The 19339-nt window shown below is 41.2% G+C and overlaps 1 protein-coding gene across 4 annotated transcripts in view; it reads right to left on the bottom strand.

Annotated features, from left to right (window-relative positions):
- Positions 1–19339, bottom strand: part of GALNT7 (polypeptide N-acetylgalactosaminyltransferase 7) — a 139324-nt gene that overhangs the window by 56711 nt on the left and 63274 nt on the right. For all 4 annotated transcript variants that reach the window (XM_047717406.1, XM_047717405.1, XM_047717404.1 and 1 more), the window contains exon 2: positions 8812–9272. In XM_047717406.1, coding sequence (XP_047573362.1) covers positions 8812–9248 — 437 coding nt within the window. In that variant the 5' untranslated portion in view covers positions 9249–9272. The remainder of the gene's footprint in view (positions 1–8811; positions 9273–19339) is intronic.

The following is a 19339-nucleotide window of genomic DNA, read 5'->3' as shown; positions in this document are numbered from 1 at the left end:
GTGTGGCTCAACATGAGCACTCCCTTACAGAGCACAACCTTCCAGAGTGGTTGCAGGGGCTTCCGGAATAAATAAGGGGTAGAGTTCTCCCTTTCCTTAAAGGTTCGTTCATGCTTGACTTAACAGTTAACAAGTTCCATGTACAGAATTCATCTTAAATGTGGAAAACACCCTATATTATGACTTTGCAATCACACTATGATCCTATGTCCTCAAGTTTGGCTTTGACTACCCCTGAGGCACAATACAAACACTTCTGCTACAAGGTCATAGAGAGATGGATAGATAATCTCCAGGTAAAACTCTGTTTTGCAAAATCATGTATTTCAAAAAAGAAAGAGAAGAAAATAGGACCTAAAACAGAGATAGGACCAGGCCGCTCCAAGCGTAGGGAATGTCGGGACGAGAGCCCTGAGAATAAAATCTCAGCTAAAATCACCACTGACATTCATGGGCCATCTTTCAGCCTTTAAACCACAGGGGCTTGTGTTTTCCTTCCTGTGGGTCCTGGGGGACATTTGGTTCTAATACAGAGCAGCCTCGCCAAAATTAAAAGTCTGATCCAGAGACACCCTTCTTCCCCAGTCCATTTCCTCTCAGCGTCTCTGGATCCACTGGCAGCTTCCCGAGACAGCTTAACACAGTAGCGAGTGTAGCTGGTGCCTCTAGCATCTCTCTTATTCACCACACACACACAAGCCCGTATGCACTAAGGGAACACACACTGGAATTAACAGGCTGTACCTAATAGTCTGGCTGTCTCTATTCATCTGAGCTGTTCAACTGCCACAGCAGGTCGTGCAACCCACCCAGGGGAGGGACGGGTATTCGGCACCCACACCGCACTGTGGCCTGCCTGGGTCTGCGTCTGGAACTCTGCCCGGGGGGGAGGGGGGTATCTGATAACCTTATAGCAGAGGACAAGGACTAAACACGGTGAAATGATCGTTATTTCCAAAACTCAGAGGCTCTAGTAGGAGTGGGCACAGAAAACATCCCTTAACCTCCATGGCAGTGCTCCTCATGGGTGGGAAACTTAGCCTAAAGTGGTGGGGGGAAGAAGAGTCAAGATTTTCTTTTGCTGAAATTGTCTTTCTCTGGGGTGGGATGTTATGGGTTATCCAGTGGTGCCTCTCTACGTATTTCTCTAACTTATTCTAAATTCTAAAATTGGGGGTGGAGGGCTTGAAAAAACAAAAATGAGTCACCTGATTTAGTTTTTCATCAGGCATTTCCTACTCACACTTCTGTAATGCCAGTGGTGGGGATGCAGGGGAAATGGAGCAAAGTCCCTTTCAGCAGAGCAACTTGGATAATGACTAGAGAATGGGAAGGACTTTATCAACCAAATGAAGTCTTGGCAGAAGAATGTTTTTGCCAAGGGAAGGGAGCCATCCCAGAATAAGATCAAGGGGAGAGTGGCACTCAAGATTGCTACTCTGAAAAAAAAAAAAAAAAAAAGATTGCTACTCTGCTCATGGTGGCTTAGAGCGAATTCCCTCTATCTCCAGTTTTTGTAGGCTCACTTTATGAACATGGGTCCCTCCTCAACTGCTGTGGAAACTGGGATGACCTAACTTACCCCTGATCTGTAATAATACTACTTTGGCTAAATAACATCTCCCGTTGTCAGCCAGGACCTTAAATAAAAATCAGCCGTGCCACTGTATTGAGAAAACGCCAACGTGCAAGGTGTGCACCTGTGTGTGTGCACGAGTGTGTATGTGGGTTTAGAGGAAAAGGAAAAAGAGAAACTGGGTGTTAGAACGCTATTTTTAGTCTGGAAAACGTCTGAACTCACAAAAACTGGCTTCTAAGAGTAAAAATTTTCAAGCCACTTAGAAAGTAATACCTTTGAAGACAAAAAAGAAGCAATATGTCCATCATGGGTCATCTGAAATCAATTTCAAATGTGTTTCCTGCAGATCAGACCGAGGGTTCCCAAACTGTAGTTTGAAAAATGAGACACATCTTGGGCCATTCATGAGAGAAAACGACCAGGTGTTGGTAACTGTAAACGGTGCAGTTTGGATGGGATCCACCATATATTCTAATAGAAACTGGGACATAGTGCTGAAATCCATATGCACGTACACGATTCCCATATGTATGTGTGTATCGGGTTTATACATTCTAATAATTTGTTTTAACTTCTGATGACCGGCTCAGAGTTTTAGGTAGCTCTAACTGAAAACTATGGGTCATTGGTAGAAACTGAGATTTAAAAGGAACCCTATACCATTTCAACAAAATAAATGTTTTGAAAATGGCATGTTCTATAAATTATAGCACTATATTCCAAACAAAGGTATTAAAGGAAGTCTTTAACACAAATAGAAAAAGAAAAAAAAAATCTCATGATCACAATTCACCTTAAATAAGAGTATAAACATGAATATTTTGGTATCAGGTAAGAAGAGAATTGTCTGGTATATAAGGCATGAGTGTAAGTGAAAATTTCTTATAAAAAAAAAAAACAACAAAACCTTCAATTTCCCACAGACAAGCTTAAGGAAGTTATTAACAATTAATCATATTAACATTTGCATAGCTCTTAGAATTTTTGGAGCACTTTAACATCTATTATTTCACTTTGTAAATGCAACGAAGATAGCTTTCTACAAAATAAAAATGTAATTGGTACGTAGGTAGGAGGAAAGGTTAAATATTAGAAGCAGATGAATTTGCTCAACAAGTCAAAATATTTAATTCATTTGTTTGAAACAAAATAGCTTGGATTATATGCCTCTGATTGTCTTCTTGGAGAGAAAAATGGCAAGAATAATTTCCATGTATTTGCATCGGCAGTTAGTTCCCAGCAGGGGAAATAAAATCTGGAGCTTTATTTGAAGGAAATCTAACATACTCACAAACAGACCATGCCACCTTTTCCCACACGTGGCCTCCCCATCCTGCTGGGCTCTACGGGAATTCACCTACAGCTGGGAGAAAAGTGGTTCAAGCCACTGAGCTTTGGGCAGAGCAGCCTGCTCCACTCCAACCACGTTTCCCTGCTAAGGCGCCATTCTTCGTGCTGCTGCCTATCCAAGCACTGGGTTTCTCTTTGATTCCTCCTTCCACTCTATCAAGCTGCCAAGGCCTACTGATTCTGTTCTCTTACAGAGTCTCCTTTTTCTGGTTCTATACCTTTCACTGAAGCTCCTGGTCTAGAGCTACTAACCCTCCAACTGGTCTCCACCCCGTAATCCATTATCAACAACTTTACCCATCTGATATTCCTAAGATTCTCTGTATAACCTTTGGTGGGTCATTCCTGACCACCAACCCATGACTTTGTGCGTGACCCTACGGTCTCCCAAATGTGAACCTACTTATCCTACAAGTATCTCTACACATACTTCCTGACCCAAGTATGTATTACACCACTTGTTTTTTTCCTAGTCACTGGCTGTCTTGAAGTCTTCTAAACCTGGAACTCTTCCTGGGGAGACCCTACCCATCTTCCAGGCTTCAGCCCTGGTGTTCCCCCTCCCTCCATCTTGTTCCGACTCCTGTCAAGTACCCCTCCCCACTCTGAACCACATCATTTGGCTCACCCCTCTCCTAGGACTCTTACATTTGGATTTCTTTCCCTTCCCCCAGGGGCAGATGGGGAGCTGTCTAAAGGCAGGGACTGTGTCTTGTCAACCAATGGGTTAGCACAGTGCAGTGCTTATTGGAGATACACAATAACTGTCGAACTGTCAAAAAAAACACTGTTTTTTATAGGATATTTGTGTGAAGGCAGGTGAAGTCATTCTTGGATCAAGTTTCTAAAAAAGAAGTAGGCCTCCAGTTCACTCAAAATACAGTTACTCACTCTTAACAAGCAATCAACAGCCAGTAAATTACTCAGCCAGTGCATGTAATTCAAAGCTGTAACATACATAAGTATGAGTCATGTTGGCAGCTGGACAGTTCGGTCTTGCTTCTAAGGTAGAGAACAGTCATCTGAAAAGACGACGGAACAGCCACAAGAACAAACAAGTTAACCACAGTGTCAGAGGTCACAGCTGACAAATAGCCCCAAAGACTGTTTCCAAGCTTGGCAGCTGGCTCATTTAAATGTCTGATGGAGGGCGACTGGGTGGCTCAGTTGGCTAAGTGGCTGCCTTTGGCTCAGATCATGATCCTGGGGTCCTGGGATCGAGCCCCACGGCAGGCTGTGTGCTCAGCGGGGATTCTGCTTCTCCCTCTCCCTGCTGGCCCCTGCTCGTGCTCTCTATCTACCTCTCTATCACTCTCTGCAATAAATAAAATCTTAAAAAAAAAAAAAGAATAAATGTCTGATGGATGCAAGAGAACAGGGCTGATAAGGCCTATATTCCAAAGCTGCAGAAAGTCAGTAACACCCAAGTCAGTCTCTGGTGAGCTCTATGTAGCACATTCTCCATGTGGGATGAGCATGAGGGAGGTTGTATGTGTGATATGGATGCATGTTTGTTTTCAATACATTTCCCAGAAAAGGAGAAGAGTGCTAATTTGCATATTGGATAATATGTAAAAATTTAGGGATGTTTTATTTATTGCTGGCCTTTTAATTTTACATTAAATTCTTAAGACTATCCACATCCTAACTTATGTATAACTCTACTTAGAAATTATTTTTCTACATTGAATTTTCAGTGTTCAAAGAGGAATGAAGCCTATCCCTCTCTCTTTTTTTAAGTATGAGAAAGAATCAAGTTTAAAAAGTAATCTGGATTTGGGTCACCTGAGTGGCTCAGTCAGTCAAGGGACTCTTGGTTTTGGCTCAGGTCATGACAGGACCGAGCCAATGATGGGCTCTGCACTCTGCACGGAGTCTACTGGAGATTCCCTCTGTCTCCCTCCCTGCTCTGCTTGAGTACTCTCTCTCTCTAAAATAAATCAAATCTTGTCGGGGCAGGGGGATCTGGATTCAGTTTAGAAAAAATTGGGGGGACTACCTGGGTGGCACAGCATCCAACTCTCGATTTTTGGCTCAGGTCACGGTCTCGGGGTCATGAGGTCGAGATCTGCCTGGGCCCCACACTGGGCTTGATACCTGATTAAGAATCTCTCTCTCCCTTCTCCCCTCACAAGCTTGCTTGCATGCTGACTCTTTCAAAAACAAACAAAAAAAGCTTCTGGGGGTTATAATGTTTGAGTACTTTGAAGCATAAAAGAGAGAGTTTTCTCACCAGCATAGAAGTTTAAAGAGGGGCTTACGAGCATTTGCTAAGATAGTCTTGGGTCCTTCTGTTTGACTGAAGACAATGTACTTAAAGGAATGATACATAGAAACACGCAATATCCTACTTCTAAGTACTTATGCAAGAGAAAAGAGCACAGGAAGTGATCAGCCTATGCGTGGCATGGAAGAACGAAGGAAGGGAGAGGAAAGAGAGGGGGAAAGAGGGATGCAATGAGGAAGGCCAGAAAGAAAGGACAAGGGAGACAGAAAGGAAGGAAGGAAGTTATATGAGAGCAAAGAGTACTCAGAGAGATTGGAGGTTTAGGCGGCAATAATCGGTATGTCTAAAAAACTTACCACAGAAGAGGGGAAGGCGTTGCCATCATGGAAGATACAAGTAGAAGCAAGATGATGAAGGTAAGGGAGTGTGTGACATTTACATTTTCCGAAAAGCAACAGAGGACCTCAAAGTTAAATAGAACTGAAAACATGAAAATTTTGACAAGAGGGTATATGACCTAAAGAAAGTGCCGCAATAATAATAATAATTATTATTATTATTAAAATTCAAGAACACTTAAGTGCCACCAGGCCTGTGACAGAAGACTTTTAGCCTATTATATCATTTAATTCCAATGCTAATCCAGGGAGATAGGTATTGTTAGACTAATTTTAAGGATTAGGTAACAGAGTATAAGTAACTGGTCAAAGATCTCACATCTCGTAATGAAGTCAAGGTTTGAACCCTAGCAGATTCCATTCATTCATTCATTCATTCATTCATTCTCTCAACAGATATTTACCAACTGGCTGTCAGCTATTGGATGTAGCTGGTGAAGAAAACTGGCAAACTCCTTGCTCCCAGGACCTCATCATGCAGTAAGAAAGATGGTCAATAAACAACTAAATAAACCAATACCTATATAAATTTGATAAATTATAAAATTGGATATGCACTATGAATGAGATGGTCAGAGAGCAGTATTAAAAAATAAAGCAGGGCATTACCAAATTAGACAGCATGGTTAGAGAGCTTCTACTGAGACCTAAAGAATGGGAAGGAGCCAGCCACAGTATTCAGAGAGGAGGGAAGAGCACAGGCAAAGAGACGGGGAAGGCCAGCCCAGCTAGAACATTCTGAGCCAGAGCACAGTAACACGAAAGAGGAGGTTGTCAAGACAAGAAAAGGTTGCAGCTGCCGCTCAGGAGTTTGGATTTTATTTAAGTGCACTGGGAAGGCAAAGCATCGTTGTAGATAAGCTAGAGTTGCGTGGTTCAGACACCATACTGACTTCTGTGGGAAAAGGTAGGAGGCAGAAGTTGAAATGGAGAAAACGTGAAGGAGATTCTTGCAGGATTTCAAGAGAGATGATGGTGGCCTGGACTTGGGTGGTGGCAGTGGGAATAAAGAACTCGTCTCAGAAGTAATTGGAGACATGTTTTGGTGGCAGAAGCTAGAGGCCTGCAGACAGAATGGATGTGTAGGGTGAAGGAGAGGGAGACAGACAGGCATGTACTTCTCTGTCTTGTAGGTCATTTCGCTTTTTAGCCCATTTCTTATGCTGAAAAGTGAGCCAGATTTATATTGGTGTTTTTAACGATCTATCTTTTACAAATTGCCCAAGTGCTAAAAACCTCCATTTCTACACTAAGCCCACCCACAGACTATAACATGGCACGGAGGCATGTCACCTGGGGAAGACCTACCTTGAGGTAACGATATATGGTAGAAAGATAGGGCTTTCACACCAAACCACCCTGGCTTGAACCACAACTCTGCCATTTTGCTGGGCAAACACACAGAAGTCAGAGCTCCAAGCTTCAGACTACCTACACAGGTAAAAACTCTCAAGGTTTGGTTGTAAGAATTTAAGTAAGAGAACCTATAGTAAGTTCTGGCATGTAGTGGGAAGTCAATCCATGTTACTCTCCCCTTCCCTTCTCAGTGATGAGAATGCCATTGATAGGTTCTCAAAGAACCTTCTGTCACAGAGATAAACAGTATGTTTAAGTGCTGTATTTTAGATAACCAGGACACACTCCAGATAAGGGACTGCAGAGCCTCACATGGGTTTTAAAGGGTACTCATGTGGCAGTTCTAGCTCCATAACAACCACCCTCCGTCCCCGAATGGAGGGGTACAGGACACCTGGTTATATTCAGGTTTCAGAGAAACAACTATTTTCTAAAGTATAAGTATGTCCCATACACCATTTGGGATATACTTATACTTAATGTTCTTCATTATTCATCTGAAATTCAAATCTAACCGAGTGTCCTCTGTTTTTATTTGCTAAATCTGGCAACCTTGTGATCAGGCAAGCCTCTACTTTGATTTAGAATCAATTGCTCCAGGATTCCTCCTTCACTGTCCCTTGAGATGCTCTAACTCCTCTCACTGTCATGGTTCTGTACTTTGATTCCTCTGCTTTCTTTGCATATTTCATTCACCCCCTCTCACTCTTACCAATTAATATATGAATGTCCAAAGTCTTGAAATTTAAGAAACAAAACAGAAGTACGTATGGGATGGGGAAAAGAAAAAGAGAGAGGCAAACCATGTGAGACTCTCAACTATAGAGAACTGAGGGCCACTGGAGAGCCACTAGATGAGGGATGGGGATTAAGGAGGGCACTTGTGATGGGCACTGGGCATTGTATGGAAGTGACGAATCCCTGAATTCTACTCCTGAAACCAATACTGCACTGTATGTTAACTTAACTATAATTTAAACAAAAACTTAAAAAGGAAAAAAGTCTGTTGAGTAGCACTATATTAAGTAGAGAATCTTCCTTAACGGTCATAAGGAACGCTGCAATGGGGTCTCTGTGTGTGAGCATAAACTTGTTAACCTTTTAGGACAAAGATTACATTAACAATCCATTATCAGAATACATTTTGAGAGTTTTCTAGTAGCACAGAATTAAATTTGCACCATGTTAACAGAGGCTATTTAGATCCTACAGAAGTAGAACAGGTTATTAAATAAACTGAAAGAGAAAAGCTTTGAGTTTATTCAGTAACCACTGTCTATCAAGTTAAGAGTTGGGGATCCTTTGATCCTTTATATTAAATCAAACTACATGAAAATAATTTGGAAGTTTAGGCCATAGTTTTATCTGCTGAGGACTCCTTTTGCATAGACCCAGAGTTCCGATTTCCAGGTGCAGGACTAAGAAAAAAAGTTAAGGGAAACATCAACATCTAGGTAATTACAGGAGATATCTAGAGTAGCGTTACTATTTATTATTCCAACAAGACAAGGGGCTTGATCCATAATGAAAATCAATGCGTTGAGAAAGTTTTGTTATTAAAAGATTGTCACTTGTCTTAAATTATTTACTGGTTGGTTTACACTCTGGCACAAATTCACATTTTCATTGTGGACTGGTAACAAAAAATTCACAGACTAGTGCCAGTCCAGGGACCACATGTGAGTAGCATGGATGTAAAACCCCCAGAATTTTATAGGTCATACCTTCAATCTAACGGCATAAATGGAGCGATCTCCTCCTTCTGGCCATTTTGCAGACCGAAGAGCCTTTTATTTCCTTGAAATAAAGGCAAAGGTATTTTCTCCAGTCTAACAATCTAACTAAATATCTATCAGAACAATAGCTGCCCCAATTTTAGAAAGAAGAGGATGTGTGCTTACTCTTCTTGTCGCAAGTCATTGACGCTGCGGTCCAGCGAGATCATGTCACTTGCCACCATGTTAAATCCAAACTCTTTAATGCTGGCTTGAACTGCATGTTTGAATTCTGGTCCCAAAACCAATGGCTTGGCGTTCTCTCCAGGGCCACCAACCACTCCATGAGGCTCAGGTTCTTTGGGTTCAAAGTTACCGAGGATCCCTGGACGTAGCACAGGATCTCGGTAGGTGAATGTCTGAGGCTTAAATGTGAGATACTGCCTCTGCATTATGTCTTTCTGGTTATCTCCTCCAGCATGGCGCTCTTGTTCATTTTTCGCCTTGTTTTTTCTTCTAATAGACTCTAAGTCCACTTCTATTCCTTCAACATGAGGCCATGGTACCACAGGTTTGAATCTGTCATCCCCAGGAGCTAATCCATTGCCTCCTCGGTTAGGCATGGGGTTATTGACATCTCTGTCTTCCTATACAAAAGGGAGGGGGATATACAATGAGTGCATGAAGGCAATCGCAGCAGAGTTTATGATACGAATTTTCATGTTTAATAAAAGGCTGAGGCAACAATACAATGATTTAAAATGTTAAACAGAAGCAGGCTATTCAGCAGGACTTCCCATTAAAAAGATAGCTTTTGGGCGAGGGGAGGACATCCCAAGAAACAGACTCTTTCCTTGCCTTACCATTCCAAAATAAATGAATGGATACACGTTCTTTAACCTCTTCCCTTCTAAAACTAACTCTCCCATCAAAGACCTCTTACTAAAGTACACTGTTATGGGTGAAAGCAATGGGGTTCTAGGAGCTTTGACAAAACAGACATTTAATAGGTCATGTACAGTATGTGGTTTTTCCCAGACGTCCGGTGTGTGATAAATATAAGTATTTCTCAGGAATGCAGCCATATGGTGGCAGTGGTATTAGATGTCACCCACCACGAGGCTGGCTTTGTGCCTCTCACGGCAGAGGAAAAGGCAGGGAAATGCACTCAATAGTCGGTGTTTTCTACTCAGTGAGAGGTTAGCCGAATTCAGAACTATTTTTTTTTTAAAAAAGCAAACAAAAACAAAATGCTAAAGACTGACCAAGTCAGTTCAGGCTTTTTTTTTTTTTTTTTAAAGGTTTTATTTATTTATTTGACAGACAGAAGTCACAAGCAGGCAGAGAGGCAGGCAGAGAGAGAGGGGGAAGCAGGCTCCCCGCTGAGCAGAGAGCCCGATGCGGGGCTCGATCCCAGGACCCTGAGATCACCACCTGAGCCGAAGGTAGACAGAGGCTTTAACCCACTGAGCCACCCAGGCGCCCCAGGTTTGTTTGTTTTTTTTAAGATTTTAATTTATTTATTTGACAGAAAGAGATCACAAGTAGGTAGGCAGAGAGGCAGACAGAGAGAGAGAGGAGGAAGCAGGCTCCCTGCTGAGCAGAGCCCCCCGATGCTGGACTCGATCCCAGGACCCTGAGATCATGACCTCAACCAAAGGCAGAGGCTTAACCCACTGAGCCACCCAGGTGCCCTCACTTCAGGCTTTTAAACCACACCAAATACCTAGTCCGCCCCATTCTAGAGGTAGCCTAAGTTAAAACAGATTTGGTGCATATGGATATTCTGGAAGGGCCGCCTCCTGTGTCTGTGTGGACCTTGCTCACCACCTGCACAGATCTTTCGGTCAGAAATCCTGAGTGCTTTTGCTGCTGAGGTATCCTATGGGAAGTTTTTGCTAAATCAGTACCATTCATTGCACAGGACAGTGTTTTCCAATATTAGCATCACCTCAGTGACTTTAAGAAATACTGATGTCTGTGTCCCACCCCCAGACTTTGTGATTTAATTGGTCTGGGCATTCCCATTTTTAAAAGCTCCCCCAAGCGATTTTAATATGCATCCAAGCTTGAGAACCTTTAGCTCAGAGGAAGAGCTGCTGGCTATAATTAGACAAGAGGATTATTGAGTATGCACAGCTGGGGAAGAAGCAAGGTGAACTTCAAACTGAAAAATAGGCGAAAGGGTTTGCCGCTCCCCTCCACACTGAGACTATCGGAGCCCTTCATAGATTCATAATAGAATTAGGGCTATCGGACCAAAATGTGGCTATAGTGTTAGAGCTTCCTGAAGAGGAAAGTTTAAAACTTGATTTTAAAGAGTACAGAGATGCAGTGCTAGGTATGACACTGAGATGTAGGTTGCTATCTGCTGGGAGTTTACGGAGAAAGATCTCTTTAGAAAGCCAGTTCATTAATTTTTAGTATTAAAATCTTTATCTTTATTAACATATAATGTATTATTTGGTTCAGGGGTACAGGTCTGTAATTCACCAGTCTTATACAGTACAAAGCACTCCCCACAACACATACCCTCCCCAGGGTCCATCACACAGCCAGTTAATTTAAATGTGAATTTACTTGAAGTTTTGGTCAGGGTTAGCTAAGGATTGATTTGGGGGAGTTCAAAAAGGAATTTTAAAAATTTGTTTAGGTAATATAAGCATATGATAGAATATTCCAAGGACCCAAATGGGCATCTAATGAAAAGCACGTTTTCTGGCCTCCTCTCCTATGGAGGCCATCACAGGCAGCACCTTGGGAATCTTTCTAGAGATTTTATATGCACATATAAATACACGTGTGTAGGTAACAAAACAACTGTTTTCAGCATGGGACATAGATTTTAATTAACTCGTTATTTAAAAAGGAAACTGGTATGATGTTACAAGCGGTTCGAAGGTGAATCCAAAGAACAAATATCTAAACATCAATGATACTGCAGAGGGTTTCTAAACAGATGCACGACTGGTAATGTTGGTCAATATCTACAAGGCAATAACCCACAGCACTCACTGTATACAATTTCCATTTCAATGGATGAGAATCTTTCGCATTGTCTCCGTATTCTGCTGTTTCTAGCCACTGTCAAATAGCTCAACGATAAGGAAAGGGCAAGATAACCTAGAAGCCAAGCCAGAGAGTATACCTAATAATCTTTTTGGTCCACTTTGAAGTTTTTCCATAATCCTCCTCCTATAACACAAAACCAAATTTAAAATGCAACACTCAGCCTGATTATATAAATGTGATACCTTTCTTCAGGCATGTGTGGTAAGGGAGATAAGGCTTCTGGATCAGGCTTCTATCATCACACATTTCAGTAGCAAGGACTTAGCTGGAGCCTAACCTGTGAGCCCTACTGCCTCGGAGGATGGAAAAAATGTATGGTGCTCCAACTTATCTCCCGGCTCTTTCTAAAAGAAAAGTGTTGTGGCAGTGTTGTAGGCAAATTAAAACAGAAAAATCTTAAAACTCTAAGATACTGGACCTAAGATATTGATGCTGAACCAAGTATAACACATAAAGAAGAACATCTCCCCCACTTCAATATTTCACATCAAGGCTCCAGTGAATCTGTAACTGGGGAGGTTAAAAAAAAAATGAGGGGTAGGAAACGTCAAACACAGAAGCAGAATGAACAGGTCATCAGATGTCAGCATCTGTAACCACAACAACCACTCTACTGTTGCCTAAAATTCTGTAAAGGGCATGGCGTATACTAGAAGAGATGGAATATGGCGGTACATGAAATTGTAGTACATGAAAGACCCACACTGTGAAATACACACTATGGTTTAGGTTGGCCTATGTTGATGCAAAACTTGCAAATTTAAATATTTTTCAAATTCACCCACCTCAACAAGAGAATATTTAATGGGTTTAAACTTCATGCTTATCTTCCTCCAAATTAGATCTTTTCTTGACTTAGGGGTTCTTTGTCTAATCTTCCACTGCTGGTGTTCTTCATAGTTCTCTTAGACATCCACCTATCAGTCCAGCTTCATTCTGGGTTATGTCCTTTTTTCCGAAGCATTTATGACCAGATTTACATCAACCATTCCTACATCCCTCTCCTTAGCCCACATCACACTCCTCTTACTGTTGGCTTCTTCCCAAATTTCTGCTTATATCAATCTTTATCAATTGCTCTTACATCTACATATATATTAAGCTAGTCCCATGTTAGACTTCTACTTATATCAACCTAGTACTCAAACTTAAGATACCCCAAACTGAACTTCTATTTACCTCACATCACAAATCTGTTTTGATTATGGTCTTTCCCTGCTTTGGGGACAGGAACCACCATATACTCCACTGATCAAATCCAACACCTGCATTTCATCCTCAACTTCTTGTTCTCTTTGATCTTGCCTACTGATGTCCAATCAATCCCTGATACCTGTCAATTCTATTGACTTTGTAGCGCCTGAATTTGACCACTTCCACCACGGTCCCACAGTTCAGACTACCCTCACCCCTTAACAGGATTACTACGGTAGTGATAATAGTAATGATTGCAAATATTATGTTCTAAGTGCTTTGTATATATCAATTTATTTACGTATTTTGCCAAGAGTTAGGGTCTGTGATTACCGTTCCCGTTTTACCTGTAGGAAATCTGACAGAAAGTTATTCAACATCAGAATCAGTACATGGTAGGGCCAAAATTTGCATATCGGCAGTCTGGCTCAAGAGTCCATGCTCTTGGGGCACCTGGATGGCTCAGCGGATTAAGCCTCTGCCTTCGGCTCAGGTCATGATCCCAGGGTCCTGGGATCAGCCCCGCATTGGGCTCTTTGCTCAGCGAGGAGCCTGCTTCCCCCTCTTTCTCTCTGCCTGCCTCTCTGCCTACTTGTGATCTCTGTTAGTTAAATAAATAAATAAAATCCTGTTTAAAAAAAAAAAAAGAGTCCACGCTCTTACTGGGTGTTATACACAACTAATGAATCATTGAACACTACATCAAAAACTAATGGTGTACTATATGTTGGCTAATTGAACATTTATTAAAAAGAATCCATGCTCTTAACCACTACACTGAGTGCTTCTCCTTCTAATGCATGCATGTACTCTTGCTTTCATTGTTTTTTTCTACATAGCAACCATAGTGACTTTTTTTTTTTTTTATCCCCAGGGGTACAGGTCTGTGAATCGCCAGGTTTACACATTTCACAGCACTCATCATAGCATATACCCTCCCCAATGTCCATATCCCCACCACCCTCTCCCATCCCCCCTCCCCCCGGCAACCCTCAGTCTGTTTTTTGAGATTGAGTCTTTTCATAGTGACTTTTCTAAAATTCAAATATGAACCTGCTTACAACATTCCACTGCTGGTCTACTTCCCTCAGGAGCGTTTATATTCTTTAACAAGGAGAGTTTATACTCTTTTTCTTCACCATACCCCTAGAAAAAGGGTTGGTTAGCTTTTTCTGTAAAGGGTCAAGGGTAAATATTTTAGGTCCTGCACACCACAGGGTCTCCATTGCAATCATTCAAGTCTGCCATTATAGTGCAAAAGCAGCCACCAATAATATGTAAATGAATGGGTATGGTTGTATTCCAATAAAACTCTTCACAAAGATGGGCAATAGGATGGATCTGTGACTACCACCCCTCCCAACCCCTGCACGAGACTGTCAGTTCTGTGAAAAAGTAGGTGCCATGTCTATCATATGAACCACTGCATTCCCCATGTTTATCCTGGTGCTAATTCCTCCATAAATATTTACTGAATAAATGAATGACCCCTAAAATTTCTGCTTTGGTTTGAGAGAAGAAAAGGAAAAGAGAATGGAGAATATGGAATGGGAATGGGAAGAGGGGCTTGGATTAGACAGTACATCGGGCAATACTTTACAAAACTGGCAAGAGAACAGGATATAACTTCATACTCTCCCCACAGTAGTGTACTCTTAATAATGCTATACTAGTCACCAGAAAAATTGAATTTGCTCACTTCTCAAAGCCTGTATGACATCAAATCTGAAAGCAAAACCAAATATGAGAACTGTCTAACCTCAAGTCAATTAAAAATAATCATGTCAAATCTTAATGTTACGAGATTCAAAGAATGGCTACAAAGCCGTAGAATACTCAACTCCCCTGAGAAGGAAAACTACATATTCCATCCTGAGAGTGAATGAGAATCAGGAGATGCCTTTGTGACTCACTGGTACTATAATATCTTCCTGGTACTATAATATCTTCATAAGCACCAGCTGATTTACTCTACAGTCAAAAGTCAATGAATCACTGTTGACTAGAAATGGAAAAGACAATCGGTAGATAACTGCTTAAGATCACCATGTTCAGGGGCACCTGGGTGGCTCAGTGAGTTAAAGCCTCTGCCTTAGGCTCAGGTCATGATCTCAGGGTCCTGGGATCGAGCCCCGATTCGGGCTCTCTGCTCAGTGGGGAGCCTGCTTCCTCCTCTCTCTGCCTGCCTCTCTGGCCTAGTTATGATCTCTGCCTGTCAAATAAATAAATAAAATCTTTAAAAAAAAAAAAAGATCACCATGTTCATAAAGGTGGAAATATACTGGAAAGCAGAATCACTTACCATCAGATGGAAATATGGTATGATCAGAAATCAGGTCAGACTATTCACTTTCTATCTTACAAAGCTCCCCCTTCACCCTTAGATTCTACTTAAGTATGGTATATTCCCACGATGATCATGCCTTGGTAGAAACGATAGGAATGCAAAGGGATTTAGAAAAATAGTCTTTAGATATAGGCTTGTCTGTATTTGAAATTATAGGTGAACGTAGAAAACTTAAGCTCTTAATCATGAGCTCCTAAAGTCAATGTTCTGCAGAAATTACAATTTAGTTTTAGAAAGTGGCCATGGCTAACAATATTCACACTATTTGGTTATCAGGCTACATGAGGCACAGAACTTAAAAAAACATAAGTCAAATTTAATACCATGATTTAAAAACCCTCTCGATAAGAAACACCTTAAAAAAAAAAAAGATTTATTTTGGGGGTGGAGGGACAGAGGAAGAGGGAGGAGAGAATCTCAAGCACAGTCTGTTAAGCATGGAGCCCTATGGGGGCTCGATCCCATGACCCCAAGATCATGACCTGAGTCAAAATTAAGAGTCCAGGCCTTAACCAAGTGAGCCACCCAGACGCCCCAAGGAACACCTTTAATTAGAAGAATGACACCAGCATGTTTTTTCTAGCTCCACTTTCTTCTGCTTCTAGGTGAGTGAGCAACAGGAACAAAGATCAAGGAGGGAGATTGTTAAAACAAGGAGGCTCCAGAAGAAACTGGGTGTGCTTGTAAGGCTGGACCTCCCCAGACTCCAATCCACCTGTGGCAGAAGGTGGGTGGGAAAGCGGGTACTCCACCCTCGGTACCCTTGTTTCTCTCTGCTTAGCTAGAGCTGGATTCTCAGCTAACCCATCCCTGCTGGCATTTTGTGCTGACTTAAGACCATTCACTCCTGCTCCTTTCAGAGGACTGATAGGGACTGCATGGGGGGAGGGGGGTGTCAGTGGCCTCTGCTGGTCATGAGAGGAGGGGCAGGAGTCAAGTGACTTTTCTATGTTTAAGTAGAGCAGAAAATGGAAAAACCCAAGATTAAACAGAGACTTTATCAGTCCTTGAATATCTAAGATGGTCTCCCTTAAGGAGAGAGACCTATCACAACTAGGAGTAAAGATTCATGAACTAGAAAAGCGATTGAAGAGACACCACAAGGCCTCTGTTAGCAACTACGGCAGAATTGAAAATGAAGAAGTGTGTGGCTTATCAGTATTACATTCTGATAGAAGAATTATCTTATGAAAGAAATAGACTGCCATGCGACGCCTGGGTGGCTCAGTCCGTTAAGCATCCGCCTTTGGCTAAGGTCATGAGATTGAGTCCCGCATCAGGCTCCCTGCTCAGCAGGGAGTCTGCTTCTCCCTCTGCCTGCCTCTCTACGTGTGTGTGTGTGTGTGTGTGTGTGTGTGTGTGTGTGTGTGTGTGTCAAATGAATAAAATCTTTAAAAAAAGAAAAGAAAAGAAAAAAAAGAAGAGAAAAGAAATAAACTCCCATTGCAGGGATTTCAATTCTTCTTTTCCCCCTTGACCCCCCAGGCCAGGTTATAAACCAAAAGGTAACAGCATGGTTGGCATCACAATAAGTGCCCCACCAAAAGAAATCTGGGTCAGCACTTCTAGTACTAGAAACTGGACTTCAGCAGGGTAGCCACTAGTCACAGTAAACCAGATTGACCCAGACTTCTTCTAGGGACTACAACACTGACACTGGACTGTGGAGAGCTGCCTATTACATAATAGCTAATGACTAGTCCTTTTATTTTCTCGTAAAACTTATGATACACTATGGCAACCATAGTTACAAATGCGTAAGTTAATGCTGTAGTATTAACCACCCACTGGAAAGATTTTACTAGGTTCATATGGGGGTATTCTGAGTCAATTAAATGCCACCTCTCCTTAACCAAATAAGCAAAACACAGTATTTAATACAGATCTACCCAGTATTATCGTGAATACTACTGAAATTAATAGGTGTCTTCCTAAAAAGTTAGCTATATTACATTGTGAACATTACATCATGTTAACAGAAGAAAGATTTCCATTATAAAAGAGTCTCCCAATAAATTCCATAACCGTGCAACTAGTCAGTTTTTGTAGATTTGGATCTTCATGCATATCATATGGTATCCTTAAGAGAAGTATCCATCTGCACTGACAATTTTCTTCAGATCTCTGCACATCTTGAATAATCATGGTCAACTATAGAATATCTAGATATGGCAAATTTTAAGTCTTGGGTTCTTTTCAAAATTCAAAACAAAATTTAGTTCAACCAAAGTAAATGTCTGAATTGGTTAAAGTTATAAAATTTAGGGGCACCTGTGTGGCTCAGTTGTTCAGTGACTGCCTTTGGCTCAGGTCATGATCCCAATGTCCTGGGATCGAGCCCCATTTGGGTTCTCTACTCGGCAGGAAGCCTGCTTCTCCCTCTCTCACTCCCCTGCTTGTGTTCCGTCTCTCGCTCTGTCTCTGTCAAATAAGTAAAATCTAAAAAAAAAAAATAAATAAAATTTACTCTTTTGAAGATTTTATTATTTATTCAAGAGAGAGAACGAGAACAAGCCAGGGAGAGGGGCAGAAGGAGAGGGATAAGTAGCCTCCCCGCTGAGCAGAGAGACCGACAGAGGGTTCAATCCCAAGACCCCAAGATCGTAACCCGAGTGGAAGGCAGATACTTAAACCAAATGAGCCATCCAGGCGTCCCCCGACAATAGTTACTTTTTCAAAAACCATGTCAATACATTGCATTTTTAAAGGTATCAGACTAAACTACAAACTCCTCAGTAATCAACATTTTCAATTTTCAACAGCAAAGTTAAAACTATAATCGAAAACAGGGAGATTTCATGCAAAATCCTTCTCTGTATTAATACCATTATCTCCAATGTTCTATTTTGTAAATGTGAAATTATCATTAAGCACCAGTAGTTCAAGCGAGCAGTTCTAAACTCAGCAGTTGGCTCTGGGTATATTCCCCCACAGTCCCATGAATATTTCTGATACTGCTCTTCCTGAATTGCCCTAGTATTTGTGTACATGCTTCTCCGCAGTCAGACTAAGGGCTCTCTGAAGACAGTGTGTGTCTGTGTGTCCCTACACAGTGGCTGGGAGTTGGGGCCAGGTGGAGGGCAGGTACTCAGCACATGTTTCTTCACAGATGACTAAGTGGAGAACACGTAGCTTCGGGTCATCTCTTATTATGTTGCTGGAATATAAACGGACTTTGGAGCCTCTGTCTTATCTCACTGCTTGGCTTGATTTAAGCTAGCATTTTGAGAATCCAAATGAAATAACTAAAAACATTATTTTCGCTAACAACATTGCTTTCCCTACCAATCCAAAACTCGAATAATCCTTTTTTTAGTTTCTTCTCTTCTTCAGATTTGGATAAATCGTGTCTGCAAGTGAAATTTGTTACTTCATGGAAAATGAGTACTTTATTTAAACACGAGAAAGTATATGTGCTGGTGTTCATCTCAGTCCTCTAAGCCAATTCATCTTGCAAATGGTTTCCTGCTAAATTTGGGGCTTGTTTTAAAACAGTAATAAGATAGAGATTCTAAATCAGGTCAGGAAAGTATCAGATAATACTCAAAGGGGAATAAATTAAAAGAAATAAGCAAGTAAAGGACCAAAATGTAGGTTAATGTCTACAATAGTAAAGTAACAAATTGGTTATCCCTTTACAAAAAAACTTTTATTTGTACCATTGCTTAATGGCCCAGATCAAAGTTAATATCACACACAACTAACCAAGTCTATGAAACATGAAATTTAAACATATTTCTGCAATCCAAATAATTTTTATTTTCCAGAGACCTTATGAAAAATGCATGCTTTAGCTCATGAACTGAGTCATAGATATACTTCACAGGCTTAAAAAATATTTATTATGAATATTTAATATTAAATCCTTAACTGATTTGAACTGAATTTTAAGAATCAAACATGAGTATTAACCAATGGCCAATAAATCATTTTGTAGTATGTTTCAAAAGGTGATGAAGCTATAGTTGTCAAAGTCTATGCCATCATTTCAGTGGTAAGAGCACCAACATCAAGACAAGGCTATAAATACAAGGCACACCGATGCCATTTAAAAGCTTCAACTCCCATGGGTACTAAAAGGCAGATTATAATACCTCTTAG

This window comes from Lutra lutra, chromosome 2, assembly GCF_902655055.1.
Source record: "Lutra lutra chromosome 2, mLutLut1.2, whole genome shotgun sequence".
Taxonomy (NCBI): Eukaryota; Metazoa; Chordata; class Mammalia; order Carnivora; family Mustelidae; genus Lutra; species Lutra lutra.
Note: the sequence above shows the minus strand (reverse complement) of the source record. Positions and strands in the feature narration are given on the sequence as shown.